General features: G+C 34.9%; 1 protein-coding gene across 1 annotated transcript in view; it reads left to right on the forward strand.

Annotated features, from left to right (window-relative positions):
* The window catches only part of LOC137408468 (uncharacterized), a 40,964-nt gene extending 20,206 nt beyond the window's left edge, over nucleotides 1-20,758 (forward strand). Inside the window, exons 8-15 of the mRNA XM_068095007.1 lie at nucleotides 1,020-1,155; nucleotides 3,752-3,884; nucleotides 5,788-5,943; nucleotides 7,243-7,356; nucleotides 9,709-9,837; nucleotides 12,853-12,980; nucleotides 16,568-16,716; nucleotides 20,282-20,758. Coding sequence (XP_067951108.1) covers nucleotides 1,020-1,155; nucleotides 3,752-3,884; nucleotides 5,788-5,943; nucleotides 7,243-7,356; nucleotides 9,709-9,837; nucleotides 12,853-12,980; nucleotides 16,568-16,716; nucleotides 20,282-20,391 — 1,055 coding nt within the window. The 3' untranslated portion in view covers nucleotides 20,392-20,758. The remainder of the gene's footprint in view (nucleotides 1-1,019; nucleotides 1,156-3,751; nucleotides 3,885-5,787; nucleotides 5,944-7,242; nucleotides 7,357-9,708; nucleotides 9,838-12,852; nucleotides 12,981-16,567; nucleotides 16,717-20,281) is intronic.
* Nucleotides 20,759-21,205: the final 447 nt, after the last annotated feature.

Here is a 21,205-nt window from a genome sequence, read left to right on the forward strand (position 1 = left end):
TATGCCTTGAGATTACATCCCATCTAAATAAAATATGTGCCGTATCAGCCAAATGCAAATGAGCGTGCACCTCAGAATACGCATGCTAAACACCTTTGAATTGCTGCTAGTGATTGCTTAAGTATACAGTATTCCATGTCCCCGCTGTACAATTAATACATCTAATAAGGTTTGATATACAGAATGTTACTAGTTATTGACTTTTGAATGTGTCAGCTTAACTTAGATGGAATTTAAAGGTGTCAGGTTTTATCAAGTAGTGTGGAGGTGGTCACTGCAAATCCAGTCTTGTTCAACAAAACATTTCGTAGAGGAAACACAACTCCAATATATCTAAATGAAGCCACTTCGGAATGAAGGGCGTCAAGTTCAACCTCTTACCAATACAATCTTCCACTCCCACCACACATCATTTAGAATCTTTCTACCAGTTTTATCAACTCTTTATGCTGAAACACAAAAGATTAGTTATATTATTTTAAAAATAGCGATGATATGAATAATGCTACATTTTATTAGCTTGTATGAAGTGTTTGAAGCTAAAACATTAAACGGGAAAGGCTCTGGAGAATATATGTGACGACTCACAGCCATCTTATATAAATCAAGCTTTTGGCGAGGCAGAAACAGATATTTCCAAATGAACCAAGTATGATATAAATAGCACAGCTCTAATATAACTATCACATAAGGCAGTTTTGTTGGTAGAGCCTATAAAAACTGACAAATGATATTCAAGAATTGCCCCATTCAGGTTTCATATGCTTTGAGAGTTATACTATGATGAGAGGTCCCACTTGGACACAGAGTTGTTATGCTGCATTGGTTGACTCCTCTTTGGCTCTTCGGCTGGCGCTAGGGTTTTTATTTCAGACAAATGAGAATAGCACTTTGTGGCATCAACTTATGCAGACTAGCAATAACAGGTGGCATCATTGATTCATGTTTGGATGAATTGCTAGATTGCTTATTTACTAGTTGTTACTCCAGTTACTGTAGACTTGTGTTTCTGCTTTTAGCCTCAGATCTAGTGGTTCACAGCGACACGTTCACATTCTTTGTCATCCACCAAGCTTTGTTCGATACTCACCAGCCTGGTGTGAACTATCTCAGTTACATCACCAGTAATATCTTCACATTTGTCGGCAGTCAAAGGTATGGCATTGAGACACTGAGGCTTGTCCTCTAGAAGCACATTGGACGCCAGTAGAATAACGCTGTCAGAATGCTGTCATTGTTTTTAAATTTAGGTTTGTTTTGAAAAAAATGAGATTCTGAAAGATATTTTGATTTGAGGAAGTGCACTTTTTAGTGAAAACTATCAAAATTACAAACACTAGTGCACTGGCAGTCCTATGCACTATGAGAGATTGTCAAGTGTAGTAACTATATGTACATTTATTTTATGATGCAGGAAGGTGGTTGACTGGTGCAGATTGTAGCTCACAGGGCTGGGATTTATAATATCTGGGTTCAATTTCTGTATGATGCAGTTTTTTGTAACACTCGTATTAGGCACAGATGAACGGACCCAGCTTTGATTACAGTAAAGATTATTAGAAAATAGTACAAGGATTTGTCTTTCCTTCTTGTGTAGAAAGTCCCAACAGTATACATAAATCATGTAGTCTGATCATGGGTTTACTTTTTAGCGTTTTTGGGTTTTAAAATATTTCTAAGTTTTTGGCGCTCTTTTAGATTTCCTACCCATGCGTACCTTGAACCATAACTGTCACGAACAACTTTTATCGTATTCACTAGGTAAATCAGACACGCTGATTCCAATTTTGTACTCAAAATAAAGATTAGTCCACTAACTTTCCGAGTAATGAAGGCTTTTTTACAGCGTTTTAATATCGGTCTCGAAAACAACACGATCGGCATAACAAGCTCCACCCATAAATACGTGACGTAACCTAGCTTTTTAGGAACAGAAGTTACGTAGAGATGTTTAGACCGATTTAGAATAATAGATATGGGTGTTTTAAAATCCATTAATATCTAAATTCAGCCTTAACAATAATATCAGTCTTTTCTGAAAGGTAGATGAGCTATTTAACATTGCATATTTTAAAAAAGCGCAATAACAGCGCTAGCTTGTGATAAAACCGCACTTTTTGAGCTCATTTTTCTCGGCGTCCAGCCCATTTAAAAGTCATGTAACAAGCTACCAGCAATTTTAAATAGTTTATATACCTTTCATAAAAATTTGAAATTATTTTACAGGCTGGATTTAGATAATAATGGGTTTTAAGACACCCATCTCTATTATTCTAAATCGGACTAAACATTCCTAACTTCCGTTTCTGAAAAAGCTAGGTTTCGTCACATATTTATGGGCGGAGCTTGTAATGCCGATTGTGTTGTTTTCGAAACGGATATTGAAACACTTTAAAAAAGCCTAAATGACTTTGAAGGTTAGTGGACTAATCTTTATTTTGAGTACAAAATCGGAATTAGCGTGTCTTATTCACCTAGGAACAACGATAAAGTTGTTCGTGACAGTTATGGTTTAAGGTGTATGCATTACAAAATAACAACGATTGTTTATTACCAAATGGGATAATTACTCACCTAGTCCATATGTACATCCAGAAATTTTGAGTTATTTTCTACATGCCATTTTTAGTGATAGTTGATCGATACATTAGTTACTGTATCGATCAGCTGTGAGTCCGATAAACACCAAACACGATTGCACTGAGGCTAGTATTCAGTTATCGCTGCCTATCAGCTTAGCATATTTGTAAAAATCTCAGGCTATGGGTTATGCTGATACATTGTCATGCATGTCCTTATTCACTGTCAGCAGAACTCACCTGGCTCAGTTACTATGTACCCTTGTATACTCAGTTACTATGTACCCTTGTATACTGAGTTACTATGTAGCCTCGTGTACTCAGTTACTACGTAGCCTCGTGTACTCAGTTACTATGTACCCTTGCACACTCAGTTACTATGTACCCTTGTGTACTCAGTTACTATGTACCCTTGTATACTCAGTTACTATGTACCCTTGTATATTCAGTTTCTATGTACCCTTGTGTACTCAGTTACTATGTACCCTTGTGTACTCAGTTACTATGTACCCTTGTGTACTCAGTTACTATGTAGCCTCGTGTACTCAGTTACTATGTACCCTTGTATACTCAGCTACTATGTACTCTTGTGTACTCAGTTACTATGCACCCTTGTATACTCAGTTACTATGTACCCTTGTATATTCAGTTTCTATGTACCCTTGTGTACTCAGTTACTATGTACCCTTGTATACTCAATTACTATGTACCCTTGTGTACTCAGTTACTATGCACCCTTGTAACTCAGTTACTATGTACCCTTGTGTACTCAGTTACTATGTAGCCTCGTGTACTCAGTTACTATGTACCCTTGTATACTCAGCTACTATGTACTCTTGTGTACTCAGTTACTATGCACCCTTGTATACTCAGTTACTATGTACCCTTGTATATTCAGTTTCTATGTACCCTTGTGTACTCAGTTACTATGCACCCTTGTATACTCAGTTTCTATGCACCCTTGTATACTTAGTTACTATGTACCCTTGTATATTCAGTTACTATGTACCCTTGTGTACTCAGATACTATGTATTGTATGTGTATTTCTTTACTCAGTTCCTTTTAATCATGTTTTTATTTTCTAGTTTACTTTTAATACTTGTCATATTTTTTGAGTTTAATTTAAATTTAAAGAATATAAACTGTTATTTCATCATTTGCTTTTATTCAGGTCCAGGGAGCTACTTCTCTCTCACAAAGCTGAGTTGCTCTGGTCTCAGGATCAGATCGAGCAACTTCTGGAGCATCTTGACTCATCTGATAGACTAGAGATCTCTCAAGAGGCTCTTATATCTTTAGAGAAGGTCTGTGTTAGTTCCAAATTTGCTGTACTCTGGCCCTCTGCATGTTTTTATTTGCGACTAAGAAGTACAAGTTCTGTACACTAGTCAGTAGTTAGGAGTACAAGCTCTGTACACTAGTCAGTAGTTAGGAGTACAAGCTCTGTACACTGGTCAGTAATTAGGAGTATAAACTCGGTACACTAGTCAGTAGTTAGGAGTACAAGCTCTGTACACTGGTCAGTAATTAGGAGTATAAACTCTGTACACTAGTCAGTAGTTAGGACTACAAGCTTGGTACACTAGTCAGTAGTTAGGACTACAAGCTTGGTACACTAGTCAGTAGTTAGGACTACAAGTTCTGTACACTAGTTTGTAGTTAGGACTACAAGATCCGTACACTAATCAGTAGTTAAAAGTACAAACTCTGTACACTAGTCAGTAGTTAGGAGTACAAGTTCTGTACACTAGTCAGTAGTTAGGAGTACAAACTCCATATGCTAGTCAGTAGTTAGGAGTACAAGCTCTGTACACTAGCCAGTAGTTAGGAGTACAAGCTCTGTACACTAGTCAGTAGTTAGGAGTACAAGCTCCGTACACTAATCAGTAGTTAAGAGTACAAACTCTGTACACTAGTCAGTAGTTAGGAGTACAAGTTCTGTACACTAGTCAGTAGTTAGGAGTACAAGCTCTGTACACTAGTCAGTAGTTAGGAATACAAGCTCTGTACACTAGTCAGTAGTTAGGAGTACAAGCTCTGTACACTAGTCAGTAGTTAGGAATACAAGCTCTGTACACTAGTCAGTAGTTAGGACTACAAGCTTGGTACACTAGTCAGTAGTTAGGACTACAAGCTTGGTACACTAGTCAGTAGTTAGGACTACAAGTTCTGTACACTAGTCAGTAGTTAGGAGTACAAGCTCTGTACACTGGTCAGTAATTAGGAGTATAAACTCTGTACACTAGTCAGTAGTTAGGACTACAAGCTTGGTACACTAGTCAGTAGTTAGGACTACAAGCTTGGTACACTAGTCAGTAGTTAGGACTACAAGTTCTGTACACTAGTTTGTAGTTAGGACTACAAGATCCGTACACTAATCAGTAGTTAAAAGTACAAACTCTGTACACTAGTCAGTAGTTAGGAGTACAAGTTCTGTACACTAGTCAGTAGTTAGGAGTACAAACTCCATATGCTAGTCAGTAGTTAGGAGTACAAGCTCTGTACACTAGCCAGTAGTTAGGAGTACAAGCTCTGTACACTAGTCAGTAGTTAGGAGTACAAGCTTGGTACACTAGTCAGTAGTTAGGACTACAAGCTTGGTACACTAGTCAGTAGTTAGGACTACAAGCTCTGTACACTAGTCAGTAGTTAGGAATACAAGCTCTGTACACTAGTCAGTAGTTAGGAATACAAGCTCTGTACACTAGTCAGTAGTTAGGAATACAAGCTCTGTACACTAGTCAGTAGTTAGGAGTACAAGTTCTGTACACTAGCCAGTAGTTAGGAGTACAAGCTCTGTACACTAGTCAGTAGTTAGGAGTACAAGCTTCGTACACTAATCAGTAGTTAAGAGTACAAACTCTGTACACTAGTCAGTAGTTAGGAGTACAAGTTCTGTACACTAGTCAGTAGTTAGGAGTACAAACTCCATATACTAGTCAGTAGTTTGGAGTACAAGCTCCATATACTACTCAGTAGTTAGGAGTACAAGCTCTGTACACTAGTCAGTAGTTAAGAGTACAAACTCTGTACACTAGTCAGTAGTTAAGAGTACAAACTCTGTACACTAGTCAGTAGTTAAGAGTACAAACTCTGTACACTAGTCAGTAGTTAAGAGTACAAACTCTGTACTCTTAACTACTGAAGTGATTGCAAGTTCAAGCACTTTATAGTCTACTTACTAGTCTGTAATAGTTTTGCTTGCAGCTGGTTGTTGAAGCCTTATTGAGACTCCCCACTAGCTCTCCTCTTATTCAATACGGAGCTCTCAGTCAATTCTCTCACTGCTTTAATAAAACGCCATCTGCAACTTTGGCCAACCTTTCCCTCAACAAGATTCAACCTCAGAGCCTAGATGAACAGGTGGGTAGGGCTTGATGGATGGTTCTTTTGGCAAGATGGTCAGGTGAATGAATGGGAATGACAGAAAGGTTCTTTCAATCGCCCCCCCCCTCCCAGTTGCGCTATATTAGCAAGATTCTCAAGCTAGAGTCTTTGAAGTAGAGGTTTTCACATATACTTGTTTCTTATGGTGTCAGGGATGTGAAGTTAAGTTTAGAATAGATTCAAGGCTACTGTAGTAAAGTATTACACTTGATTTGACCGTAGCAGACCAAGTTAATATGACTCTGATTTCTGGTTGTTCGTAATATTTGGTTTACCAAAGTCGGGAATCTCTAACCGGTTGAAAACTTTTGGTTTCAACCATCATCTTTCAATAACATGTGATAACATAAGCCTCTGTGGTGAGGAGTGTGGTAATTGTTCTCTTGTGGCTTTCAGATTCAACTCGATTTGACTCAAAAAGAACTCATAAAGATTGTTATTTTTTCTACTTTCATTGTTTTAGTTATCTGAAAGAGGCTGTCTCAAATGGCTGTTGTAAAAATCTCTAGTTAGAGTCTGTTCAATGATGTCATAAAATTGCAGCTGAACTGTTTCAACAATATAAAAGCATTTTGTCGACTTCAAATATGTGATGATGCCTTAGATGACTATGCTGGCTAAATATAGTTAGATATAGTTAGATCTTGTAGAGATCACTCTTAAAACCAAATATGTTTTTTTCCTCAGTATATTGAAGATGACTAAAATGGTTATTTCTCAGTTTACTGGTTCATTATTCATATACAGATCTACTCAATATGTTTACTAGTTTTTTTATGTGACTAGATTTGAAATTTCATATAAAATTACCAAACCTATTAATGGTCGGGTTCCAAGGAGGAAGGGCACTAATAATAAAGCTACAGATGTGGAACCTGGGCTATTCTGTTAACTTTATAAACACTGTATGATATATATTATGGTTATTTGTTATAGCAGTAAGCCCTTTTTGTGGTTGCTGCATTTGAAGATGAGAGGTAGCTATTAACTTTATGGTTCATTTATGACTGATTTTAACCATTTCATTTTTTATTATCTACTGAAGACCGACATGCAGAATCATTGGGTGGTTTACGAGTGATTGCTGATTTATATTTTTAAGAATTTCCAGCATTCCTTAAACTAAAAAAATTTTTTTAATTTGTCAGCGTCCTTAAACTCAGCTTTTTATAGCATTTATTTCACTAATTGTCATTCAAAGTATCTCAATACCATAATATTATATACGTTGTTATCATTCTGTTGGTTTTATTCATTCTATTTGATTTTTCACAGGCTATCTGTACCCTTCTCACAGTCATGCTCTCTCTCAACCCAAAAGATGTTATCAAGCTATTTATCGGGCAGATTCTGAGATCCAAGTCCCAACTCGCTGTCGTCATGTCAAAGGTCAGCTAAACATTAATTTAATAAATCTGTTGTTTGTGTGGTTGTTGCTACACAAATCTTCAACTACAAAGCTGTGTGATTTTGGTTCACTCAGTCTAAGAAGATATTTGTAGTCTCAAAGTTTTTGGTGACTTCATGTTTAATGTTTGCTCTCTGTTATAATACAGAATAGGAATTGTCTACACAAGGCCAGTATATGCAAAGTCAGCATGCACTAGCTCAGCATATACTTGGTGAGCATACACTTTGTCAGAATTGTTAATGCTTTTTGAGCTCAGGTACTGAACAACACTCAACAGAGTCTTTAAACTTAACAGGCAGTCACACTTGTTTACATTTGACAATTACATTGTTTTGCTGGTTATGACATCATCACTGAAGAACCCACATGCTCTGTTCAATGTTTTACCTCTTCAAGTGGTAACTCCTTGTTGAATTTGAGTACATATGGACATGTGTTGATAATACTATCAAAGTACAATAGCTTAGGTGTTGGCAACATTGTTATATGACATGAAAAGTTCTTATAGACATCGTTCATGTCACAGCAGTCGTGTTCAAGTTCAGGTTATTGAGGTCAGAGCTTGCTTGAAATAATGCTTAGTGCATTTTCACCTCGCAAAACATTGCATATATGAACAACTGGAGATAATCGCAAAATTGTCAAGCACCCACGTTCATAAAAAGACAATGTTTTATCTTTATATTTGTCTCAGTATTCAGGTTACGCATTGTTAAAATGTTTTACTTTGTGAAGCGCTCATGATTTATAATCTGACCTAATTAGATTTACCTTGACCTATTTCTATGACCTTTTCCATAAAACCCAAAGTTCATCAGTTGCAGTAAAATTTATAAAAGTGAAAATCCACTAAGCGAGCTGAGCTGCCAGTAGTAATTTTAGACTACTAGCGTATTGTGAACAAAAGTGGAGTAAAACAGTTTGCAGAGAAATTCGAACTGGCATATAAGCGCTTCTTGCACCAAGTTTAAATTCTCTTCAAAAGTGCTGCTTTGTGCAGCTATTTTTGTACGATATAAACTTGTTTACTAGTCGATCTGATGATTTTTTAGGGCTCTACCTCTAGGTTTTTTTGTATTCATTTTGCACTATATAACTGTGCAATAGTTTGTTAACATTTTTTTCAAACTGCTTTCTTGTTATTTTAATACTTTTAACAGCAAAATAAACTTGTTAGCATTTAAGCAATATGAACTAACAGACAGTTGTATTTATTTTTCTAGAAACATGTTTTTTGTATTCAGCGCCATTTAGTTTTCTATAAGGTTTTCCAAGTCAGGTACTATTGATCATATTCTGTAGTTGAAAGAGTTTTAATGATATGTTAGTTTGTGCTAGCTTGAAAAGATATACCAGACTAAGGCCCAGAACAAAATGATGCATTTTTGAAGGAAAGAATTGCGGCACTGAGGCACTTGGAGCAAAGAGTAATGGGACTGTCGAAAGGCTAAATACAAAACCACTAAAAACTTCATAATGGTGCATTAATATAAGTAAGATCTGTGAAGATTAGCAGCCGTTGTGCAGGCCATTGCACTCGTGATTACCAAATGGCTGGCTGGCAGTTAGAGCTTCGCCATAGGATGATATGAAGGACAACCAGTCTAGTGCTGCACGATAAAGCGATATAATTTGATGTGATGATATATTTCAGTGGATGATTTTATATTGGGTCAGTTTTCAAATCGATATGATTATCCAAGCTGATATTTTATTGAAATATCGACATATTTTATTTTGCGAAACTGGAGTTGTCTGTTCTCCTTTTTGTGATGAGGGGACAACTGCTGTTTTTCAACCGATATTAACCCATACCCTCTCATATTGTTCGTGTTAAAGCCTAACACTATATATCGAAAGAAGACAACTCCAATGTTAAATATTTTTCGATATTCCATATTTAAAGACCAAAAAATCAAATGCACATGCAAAGATATCATGCAGCACTAAACCATTATTCAATTGCTCTCGTGCTAGAGTAGACAACCTCTGACAAAAAAGCCTGAGGCAGACGACGGTGAAAAAACCACCCCAGTACCCTTCGAAGAAACTTGTTTTCATGCATCTACAGTATTGACTTTTGCATAGCTAGGCTAATATTCACACAGTACTCAACATATTTTAATAAGAATGTTGCAAATGCCAAAACTACAGTAGCTGTCCTTAAAATGACAATATTTGTAATATGGCTAACATGAGAAAGTAACTCAAAATATCTCCACTCGTGGTTGTAACAAAAAGTAACAATCAACCAGTTCTCAACATTATTCTAACAGCACTCTGTAGTCCTTGACTTGCTTGTCTTATCTTACGCGGAGTAAACTTTGTAGGTTTTCATGTCTGTGATGTGCGTGTCTATGCTGCCTATTGATGTGTATGACGAGCACATGAGTGAGCTCGGTCTTTCTCAAGATCAAACGGATGATGTACTCTCCAAGTGTATTCTCTTCCTACCGCAAGTACGTTAAAACTAAGGCTAGCTTTATTCATGAGGATTCTTTCAAGGGGAATTTAACAAACTTTTAGTAGATTTTATCAGAAAATGTCTGCATTTTTCTACCATTTGTAATTGTTTTTGATGTTTGAGGTGATCTGACTGCCAGGATGTTTCAAGATTAAAATCAATCAAACTTGATCACTGTTAAAACGCTTGAAAGAAAAATACATGCGAAATGACATCATTAGCTATTATTGTTGCGATAGTTGATATCAGCTCTTGCAGAGTTATGCGCCTCTTTTTTTTGGTCTTTTTGCAACTATAGGTGTCCTAATTACACTTTTCCTTGATCTGAGCGTTGTAACTCTAATCAAGTTTTATCGATTTTAATCTTGAAACTTTCTGGCAGTCAGATCACCTCAAATATCAAAAACACTCTCCAATGATAGCAAAAAACTGATATTTTCTGATAAAGTCTACTAAAATTTTAAAGGTTGACTTTCAACAAAATTCACATTACAGTTATTTGGTACCAAAAGATTCACCATGTCTTACACTATTGTGTTGTAAGTGCCAAATATGTGGAAATGTGATTACAAGCTCTTAAAAGCTCAAAGACGAAAAGCGGTCGTAGATTGGAATCTTTTTATTTCGATGACGTAACCACGAAATTTGGTTATCGTCTTGTCACGTATGTTCTCACGTGAATTGAAAGGCCAATAAAAAGCTCAATATAAAACTTATCGTAGCACTAGTTTATGACAAACACTTCGGGTTTTATCGAAGACCCAGTATCAAATATAGATGCTCGCTACTTTACAGTTTTGTTTCGGCATTATTCAATCGTCAAATTGTTCTCTGATCATGTGACCCAATACTTCGCAAATAATCTATGCAGCACTTTTCGATTATCACAGGTAACCAACAGGCTCGTCATGATTATCAGACAATGATATGTACTTCGAGCTAAGGCTAAAAAGTTTAACGATTTACAAAAACATCAAAAACAATCTCAAATGATAGAAAAATACGGACACTTTTTGATAAAATCTACTAAAACTTTAAGTAAGTTCATTTTTAATTTATTTATTGATTTTTTCATACTTGGGCCACTCATTTTTTATTATTAGGTTCACGGATCCGCCGACGGAGATAAAAACTACCGCTGAAAAAATAAAAAGTCTATGTGTACTTATATTTTTATTTGAACCGCCGAAACTTGCAATTTGTTGATTAATGTTTTTTTTGAAAACGTAACGTTAGCTTTCTTGTAACCAGGGCCGTATTGTTCTATGAGGCAGCCTCTGCAAAATTTCAGCACCCAGAACGGCCAAACGGTGATTTTCTTGTTGTTTAGTGTCGACAATGCTCGGACGAAAGGTGCGAACGTATCGTGCAGAGCCCGTTTTCAGGATATTACTAGTGGTTGCAAACCTAGCGAATCCATTTCGACGCCATTTTTCCTGCTAAGAAAGGAATGGAAAACAGACTTATCGGTTTTGTCTGTTCTGGATTCACATATTTAATAATAATGATTAAGCTGAAATGTGCTAGACGCTGTTGAACTGACGAAGAGTTTTGATTTTGACGACTGCCATAAATTCTGGACTTTTAAAACGTTTACTTCCACTTAAGATGAATATTTTGATAGTTATGGGAAGCCAATTAGGGGATAATGTAGAATAATTCTTGGTTGGCTTTACTAGCCTTATTGCAGTTTGACGAATTATTCTGACGATAGTCACTTGACTGATTACAATTTGCAAATTGTATTTGAAATGTTTTCTTTATCATTACTATTATTGTTATATCGACGCTGTGCGAAGCAGCCGTGTTTAGAGGTATCTTGAAACTTTCAAGAAAAAAAGAAATTTGTTGTGAGCTTTCTTCTTATTGCTCATATATCGAGTATGCTTTACTATCTTTACGTGAAAACATCTACTTCGTTGCAAGGAAATCAACTCGGTTATTTTCTGGGGCTGCATACATGTAACAGCTGATTTAAACTTTTTGTAATTTTGTGTGTTTCTTTTTTAATATCTGCTTGACAAGCTCTAGTCACGTAGTATATGTCTATAATTTGTTTGTTTAGTGATCTATGTTATTATCTATATTTGCATAGAAATATTTATTTGTATAGTTTTTTGTATATATATAGATATATATATATATGTGTGTGTGTATGTATGTCTATTTTATTTTCTAATTTCGACATTGAAAATTTGCCATTGAAAAAAATGAAAAATCAGACATTGACACTTTTATTTTTATTTTTATTTTGACCGACATACTCTAAAATGTGTTGAAAAAATCCGTGAACCTAAAAATATAAAATGAGTGGCCTTAGAATTCAGTTGTTTGGTTGGTCAGACTTCCTGTAGCAGTTTCATGTCAATAATTGTATGCAGCCAGTAGGTGGGGTGATGAAGTGTGCTTCATGGTTGCTGTTCAAGACTTGGAGAAGGAATATCGTTTTTCTTTCTGAAAAGCTTCATTTTGGCTATGGTTTTAAATGTCAGATATGCTTTTCATGTTTGGTTGCAGTGATGTTGTGTTTTTACTTGCATTTGTTTGGACTTACAATCAGTTTAACTGGAAAAAACTGTTGAAAGTATGCATAAAACTGGTAAACTAGTTCATCATTCTGAACAGAGTAGCAATAATTGTTGTTGATGGCAAGTCATAAAAACGATACTTTTGGATGAGAAATGCTTGGTTTCCTACCTTTAAGAATAATGAATGATTTATGTTATTCATGAAAGGTTGGTATAAAACAATTCAAGCTTATAATTTCCAGTGAATTTTCTATGTATTGCTTGTGCTTTTTTGTAATGAATTACTTATTTTGCTTGGCACTAATAAACCCAATTTCTTGCATTGTAAGTTGTTTCGACTTGTGGAACAAACAGATTGACGTATGTAAAGACAGCATTTTTTCAACAATGCACAATTTTGTGTTTATCAGAATCCGCAATCTGTGTATAACTCCAGTTTTTCAACCACTGTATCACTATTCATGTCATACATATTGTTTCAGTTTGCCTGTCCTGTCAGCTCAAGCATTTCTGAGGCCTGCATGCAGCGATTCAACCTTGACAATGAATATCTAACAGAAATGATGACGAATATATATTCCTGCTTAGACACAAATAAGGATATTAACGTGTGAGTTTCATGACTTCATAGCACTTGTTTAGGATGCACTCTACATGTTGAAGCAGGTCTAACAGAGACAAGGTTTATGTAATCTATGAAATATTGGATAGGCAAATCAATATCTTCATAGAGTGATTTTCACTTATTTAGAATGTCCATGCAGGAGCTGCAGTTCTGCGCATTCTTGTGATTGGTTCATTATAATGATCGCTATGTGCGTGCGTGCATGTGTGACTGACAATCAAATAGGTTTGCTTGGAAATTTGTGTCATGCTTAGCATATTTTTAATTTTTGTTTAGCTCGTCAGTGTTATTTTCTTAAATTGGTTAAATTCTTAAATAGTTGCTCAAATGTTAAAAACAGTGTAGAAGTTATGATTTTATCAGTCCTAGAAACATAATCCAAGTTCAAAGTTTTAATCTTTACGATTCTCATGATTCGTGTATTCTTGAATTATTTTGGAGGTAGTTGAGAGGTTTTAAGCAGTTTTAGAACACTTGATTTAGCAAAAAGTAGATAAAGCAGCTAATATAATTTTGTTTCATAGTAAAACTAGATGTACTACCCCGTGTTGCCCGGGTAATAATAAAGTCTTCGGACAGAAGATTTATTTTTATTTCTATTTTACACACTGTATACAATATTTACCATTCTAACTTTTAAACTTCATATCATAAGAAAATATTTTTAAGCAGTTCAAATGAATTAAGAGGAAAAAGAAAACAACTGTAAAGATTTTCAAGCTTTTTCAAAAACTGCAACTGTAAAATTTCATACCATGAAAGAAGTGTTTTGTTCAAATAAATTAGGAAGAAAAATAAAACTGTAAATGTGTTTAAATGTAAATGTGAAATCATTAGCAAATAATGGCTAAATATAGTCTGTTTAGCTATGATTACAATGAAAAATTATTTGGTATACGATTATATGATTTTAGTCTGTTTCAATGTTGGCATCATAAGGTGAAAATATCGTATAGACGTATAAATTGCTATAGTAATTATCTAATGCAATCACTGCCTGTTAAAAGTCATCAAAATCATCATCATTAAAAATAGTAACGAAACAATATGTTATAATGCTAACCTTAGTAACTATAGTTACCTACAACAACTTTGGGTCATTTTGTGGGTACGATCTGCAACAAATTTAACATTACAATGTTCTACGTGCTGAGTTCTTACCTTCAAAACAGTGACATAAACGTAACATACGTAACAATACGACAATACGTAACATAAACGCTGAATCTAACTTATATGAATTTAGCTTACTAAAAACATACTTGATAAAGGTTTTCGTATGCATTTTAGTAAACTTTTAACTAAAATTCAATCGCTGTTCATCATCTGTTTGCGAACCATTTTTATTTAATCGGATGACGCCGAACTAAGATATAATCGCCAAATTTTAAATGTCGAGAAGGATTATTCTTGATATCATTTTGCAGAAAAGAAATTAGCCCTAGTACGGCGAAGACGAAAAGGCATCATGTTTCATAGAGTTAGTAGAATTTAAACAGCAAGTATGTAAACTACGGAACAGATGATTTTGTAATAATGCAATTAATACAAACGGAGAAAACCAATAAATATCGTTATTTCATCGTAATCGGTACAACAATCGCTAAATTTTAATTTCGAGATGATTTATTGTTGATATCGTTTTGCCGCAAACAATTTAGCCCTAGTACGGCGAGGATGGAAAAGCATCGCGTTTCATAGAGCTAAAAGTAGTAAGAGTGAGCAATTGTATGAGTTTTCGTGGTCTTGCGGTTCAAGTGTTAGATCATCAAACTGCACTCGCCATCTCTGAGTTCAAGTCCAGCAATATGTGGAATTATAATCCCAAAGTTTTAATAGTTATAGCTGGACAAACCAAAAATAGATGACCGATGACAAACTTTGAGAAATATATATATAAACACAGTAGAAAATATTTATGAAATAAAAACTATAACAGATACCTTTAATTATAATATCAAATTATAGAAAATGTTTAGCCAGAATGAATCATAGAATACACAAAAAGAGCTCAAAAAACATCTGGTGTTATCAATTTCATACAGTGACTCTTCATTGATCAGTTATATTCTACTGAATGCTCTTAAAAGTCCACTGGCATTCTCCGACAGTTACTCAAATACTCAAGTAAAACTTTTTTGTTCTTCAAAAGTTGAGAAAGTCTCTGTATTGCACAGTTATTAGTCACAGAACTGAATGTTTCCTGACTTCAGCTGTCAACGTATAACTAAGTTTGAATTAATCAGCTCTCTAGCTAAGCTATGACTTGACTGCAGCTATGACTTGACTGCAGCTATGACTTGACTGTAGCTATGACTTGACTGCAGCTATGACTTGACTGCAGCTATGATTTGACTGCAGCTATGATTTGACTGCAGCTATGACTTGACTGCAGCTATGACTTGACTGCAGCTATGACTTGACTGCAGCTATGACTTGATATCTAGTAGCTATGAACAGCTTTTAGGGTTAGACTGGCTGCACGTACGTGCATAACCCAATAATCAACAAATTTAAGCTGCCCTTAAAGCACATAAATTACATAATTTTTTTATTGTATATTTCAATACATCAGAGTCTTGGCTTTCGAATGAGCTATTGTTTGCCATGGTGAGACAGACATTGGTTGGTGTTTATAGGATTTCCCCAGAGCTCTACCGCGAAAAAGTTTACTGACATAGTCTCGAAAATTGTGACATCACAATTCTCATATTAGTTGTTGTGTGCTCTTACCACTTATTTATCAACTACGATAATGACACTAGTGGCAGGCGAAAGTAGGACAACTTCAGAAAACGAATGAAGATGACAAAGGAATCAGCGTCATTAGTTCTCCATATACATATTATTTCTATGATAAGTACCTCACACTCCAAGAACCATACTATATTTTCCCGATGATATTATGCACTAGCTATTTATTTTTAATGTGATGTTGAGGGTGACAACTGAGACTAACTAATTTCAAGCATTGCGTGATCTCGCGAAAGTGCGATTGACATTTAGTCCTAGGTCCACGCAACCGCAGGTCATAATTTAATCGATGTGATTTCATTACCTTTATCAACGACAGTACATTTATTGAAGCATAATTAATTAACCCAGAACATGTGTTTGTATTGGTCGGACGTTAGCACATTGTTGATTATCTAGAATCTTAGTTTATTATTAGCGCTCTCCGGGTTTAACAGCACCGATTGTCACAGAAAAACGCAGCCTCAATGGCAGCGAAAGGGATCGACGACCTAAGGCTAAATGAGAATTACGACGTCACATTTTGAGTACCTGAACCAAGCGTTTTTTTGCAGGACATACTTTTGACACCCCGTTTTTCATAGTTCTATTATTCTTTGTGTATTGATTATAGGCTCATTCGAAAGCCAAGACTCTGATGTATTGAAATATATAATAAAAAAATTATGTAATTTATGTGCTTTAAGACCTAGTGCATAACACAAGTAGAGATTCTGTAATCTTAACTGGTTTTTTGTATGAGTTGTTCACAGTTTTAATCAATATGGTATCTAATTGTTAAAGTGCAGTTATACACTTTGCTACTACTGCTACTATAGGTATGAAGTGAGAATGCTTTCTACAATTGGTCTTTTTACCCTGAGTGTCATAGACTCACAACTTATGACTGGTTCAAAAGGGCAGACTAGGCTGGCTAGGCTGGCGCTGAGGCTTCTCTCTTCTCCTGCTCTCATCCGATCTTTCTCAGGTATGACCTTTCCTCCAAATGTAAACTTGCTTTGTTGAGCAATGAACATCGGTGTTGTCATTCTAGTGCTCAGGTTAGCATATAATAACTGTTTTAGTATCTGGTTTGGGATGTGTGGATGGCGACAATGAATGTGTTCTCGTAGGTTGAGAGTTGCTTTATTCGTTTAATTGTGCCCTCTATACAGAAAAATGATGTTCACAAATGTTAAGAAAATATACAGGACGATTAATAAAAACCAAAAACAGGCAAAGGCATTAGTTGAACTGAACATACATGTATGGTACCAACACTCGCAATAGTTGGGAGATCCTCTCCAAATACTAGCACAACTTCCCCAGAAAGTGAGATATTTTAGCTGTTGTGATAGATAACTTACTGTTGCTGAAAATAACAATGAGGCTCATTTTAGCACGTGTCCAAAAGTCATTAAAAAAGTTCAAATTACATGTAGTAGAAAAATTAAACTTACTGTTAATGCAGGTGTTCTCACTCTCAAGTGATCCTCACAAACTAGCTAATGAACATTGTTTGACTATAGACTGCTTATATTAGCTGAAGTGATAAATAATCTCACAGTTTTTGATGAAAAGCCTGGCTTGTTAGTTTGAGCAGAGATAATACTATTGCTTGTTGTAGCAAACCTGAAACAATAACTTCTTTAGAGAATGACTAACTTTGCAAATATGATAGGAATATGCAGACCTGTATGTATTGTCTCTTTGTCTTTGAAGGTCAGATACATTGATGTGATATACGATGACAGTAATACCTGGTTACCCAATGAAAGAAACACATTGAGCTTTCATAATTTATGAATGAAGAATTATTTATGTATACTTGATTGGGTGAAATGAGTAGTCCTGACAGGAAAGGACAACACCATTTTTGTTGTTATTCATTCGATCTGAAGTCAGCTTCATTTGATATTCAAGTGAACTCACAGATTTCGTCGGGAATAAAACAGGACTTTAAAACTCGCGGTTAAATTGCCAGAAATGGTAATGGGCATTATGGATGTCATTCTTTAAGTGATGTGGTACAATAGCAGCTGTTTCAAATGTGTCAACTTTTAGGCGGTTACAAAATTTTGTGCAAGCAATAAATGAAACGAATAGAATGTTAATCAATATAGGGTTTAAACTCATGACACTAAATTTATAAGTCTGGCATTTATTAGCTGAGACAATCAGCCGTGATAAGAATCCTCTGAATAAGTGTGCCAATCTTGATTCTCTATGCATTGTGAGAGAAAAAGTGAACAGAAGTAAAAGGAAAATTGTCAATAATAATGCAGGTGTATTTAGTAGTTAGCTAAAGTAGGAGCAGACAACTCTACGAGCAACATGGCTTGCATTTTATTATTGTTATACATGCAGTTTTAGCCATACATTGCTTCTCAGCAATGTTGACCCTTTGCCGGGCAAGTTTATTTTCAGAGTTTCCTCCCCTGTGGACGAATTAATTCAACGGAATGGATTTTGTTTTGGGCTCACAAATTTAGTCATAACTCAAAAACTGTTGATTTGATCTTTGTGAACTATGCATATAACTCGATCAGTAGAAACTTTTCTAACAAAGAATGCTAATAATAACTAAATTACTTCAACAAAAATTCCCTTTTTTTAAGAAAAAAGTTCTTCGAAAACATTGTCGATGCTTTGGGTTCACTATTTTAGTCAGAATTCAAAAAATGTTTGTTTGGCCTAAGCATAAAAACCTAAGTTTTATGCTTAGTTTTTATGAACTGAGCATAAAAATGATCAGTAAAAAAATCTCTACAAAATTATAATAATAGTTATTAGAGTACATCAATATAAAAAAACTTTTTAAAAAGATGGTTTGGTCAAAATTGTCTATTCTTTGCATTCACTATTTTAATCATAACTCAAAAACCATTTGTTTGATCTTAGAGGAACTATGCATAAAAATGCTCAGTGAAAAGTTATCAACAAAGTAATAAAAATAATGGTTAAATTACTTTGGTATGAATTAACATTTTAGAGATTTAAATAACTGTCCATGCTTTGTGCTCACTGTTCATGTCATAACTCAAAAATTATTTAGTTGATCTCCATGAAATATCCATAAAAGATGATCAATCGATAGTTCAGTACAAAGTGATATAAACAATGACTAGTTTACATTTAAATATGCATGAACTTTTCAGGGATGCAGTTGGTTTCACCGCATTTTCGAATACATTATTTTCGAATACGAGGCTTCTCAGTCCTAGAACGTTGTCAACATCTGCATCTTGCCAAAGTTCATTTGTAAAATTATTAATAACTGGAAGCATATCCGCATTTAAATTATTATAATTAGTTTATAACCACTGCAACAATTGGTTATATGCATCACTATTCCCTACTAATGGGTGTGGTTGCTGCGATAATAAATAAAATCATGGTCCTGAATACTAATTGTCAGAATCATAGCTACAGTCCGAACCAAAATCACCTGCGTGTCAATCTGATCCATTGTCTTCAATTCCGTCCATATGCAGGTTCACAACTTCATCTGAAACCGTGAATCGTTTGGATAAGTCATTACAATTCTCTTCAGTAGTGGTGTACGAAGTACTAACACCTGAAGAAGCCATTTTTATTGCTTGCCAAAATACGTGTTCAAACTCGACAGCTTTTTTTTAGGTTTTGCTCAAAACTTGGAAAGTAACACTATTGAGATTAGTAAGAATTTCATGGGTCTAATATGTGCTTAAATAAATAGTCCCTTGTTTGACTCAGTCTGATGCTGAACATGTATGCAAAAGCGATTTTAAAAAACGCTAACCAAGGTGAAATTAATATCGCTATCCCTGAATTGTTTGTTGCATATTTTAAAACTTTGAACGTAACACTATTGAAATAAGCAAAAAATCTATCTGTTTAATATATATATACAATATGTATTATATTTCACACAAAATAAATTTATGTTTGACTCAGTTTGAAGCTTCAATGTATATGAAAACTGATTTTAAAAAATGTTAATACAAGTGACATAAATGACACACTGCTCGTGGGAGGGTGAAAATTTTGTCGATATCAACGATGTTACGCCCTGTGAAGGGTTAATCAATTATGAGTTCTCCTTATAATAAATATTGAGATAGCATTAACACTTGCGTGTCGCGATGTCAAGTTATATGGTTTTTCGTTCTTACGCTGTAATGGCATAAAGATGTGATTGTTTTTGAAATTTACAAATTCCCAACAATGTACAAGCTAGCAAAGTTTGTACCTGGTAGTTAGCCTTGATGTTTTAAATGGTTTTCAGCTTTGGTTTTTTTAATTAATGTGTGTTAGTGGGTATTATAGATAACCCTGACCAACTTTTATGTTATATCTAAAGATAAAATTAGACATTTTAAATGTTGTAGATTACTGGACAACCATCAGGGAAATTTTGCAAGATTGAACACATAATCAAATAGGAGTGAAAGCGAATGTTTTTTTGACTGTTGGTAGTTTCCTCTGTGTTTTGAGGGGTAACATGTGTCTTTACATATATCCTTATGCAGTCTTTTAATCAAACAAATGGACTTCTGTACTCGCTTTTGTAGAAGTGAAAACGGTAGTCGCTGAAGTTATCCACTCATTGCATCCAAACTCACAAAAGTATCTCCTATCTGAAGACTCTCTGAAGGAACTTTGTATTCCTTCTATCATTTGACTCATGCCTTTTTTAGATATATATTTTTATTTCATGTTTGAGGATATTCTATTTCTGCACCACAGAAGTTTAGAATGGTCAGAGATATGTTCTTATAATACAATGGATTTATATAAAGGTTTTTAATGGTGCAAATGTTGTTCATTCTTACGATGAGAGTTCAACGAGTCCATCATGCAATGAAGATTATTTGATATGTTGATCCAGCTGTTAAATTCTGGGCTATGGTTTAGCCTTAGAGCCCAAAATTGTAGGTGGAATGTCAGGTTAGTAAGTGCACGTACAAAATTCTGTTAGAAATTGACTTCGGTTTTTTCACTACAATTGTATGACAGTAACTTCAACAATATAAGAACAAAAAACTGCTTCAGTATGAATTCAATATTTTGTGGATTTCGTGTTGAAGGATTTCATCTGATGTATTAGAACATGTGTCAGAAGACGGATACCAGCAAAAATAATTCATAAAAAATAAAATGAAGCAACAGAATGAAGAGATCAATTCATTGTCGCACTGCTTGCTGAAGCAGTTTCGCAGAGTATGTGGTAATCAATGAATTCAAAAGGCAACCATGGTTTCCATGGTAACTCCATCACATAAGCTAACTATTTATAAAGCCAAAATTAGTGTACAAATTTGGATCACTGTGTCATTTAAACCCTGTTCCAAGTAAAAATGACATGAAAATGTAATTTGTGAAAGTATAACGCATCGAAAAAAAATACTAATACAAAGTAAATTGTATCTATAAGGAGAAACCTTACCTTGACTCTCGTGCAATTATACCATACTGATCTTAAAACGGTTGTTTTA

The sequence above is a fragment of the Watersipora subatra genome, chromosome 11 (genome assembly GCF_963576615.1).
Source record: "Watersipora subatra chromosome 11, tzWatSuba1.1, whole genome shotgun sequence".
NCBI classification, from domain to species: Eukaryota; Metazoa; Bryozoa; class Gymnolaemata; order Cheilostomatida; family Watersiporidae; genus Watersipora; species Watersipora subatra.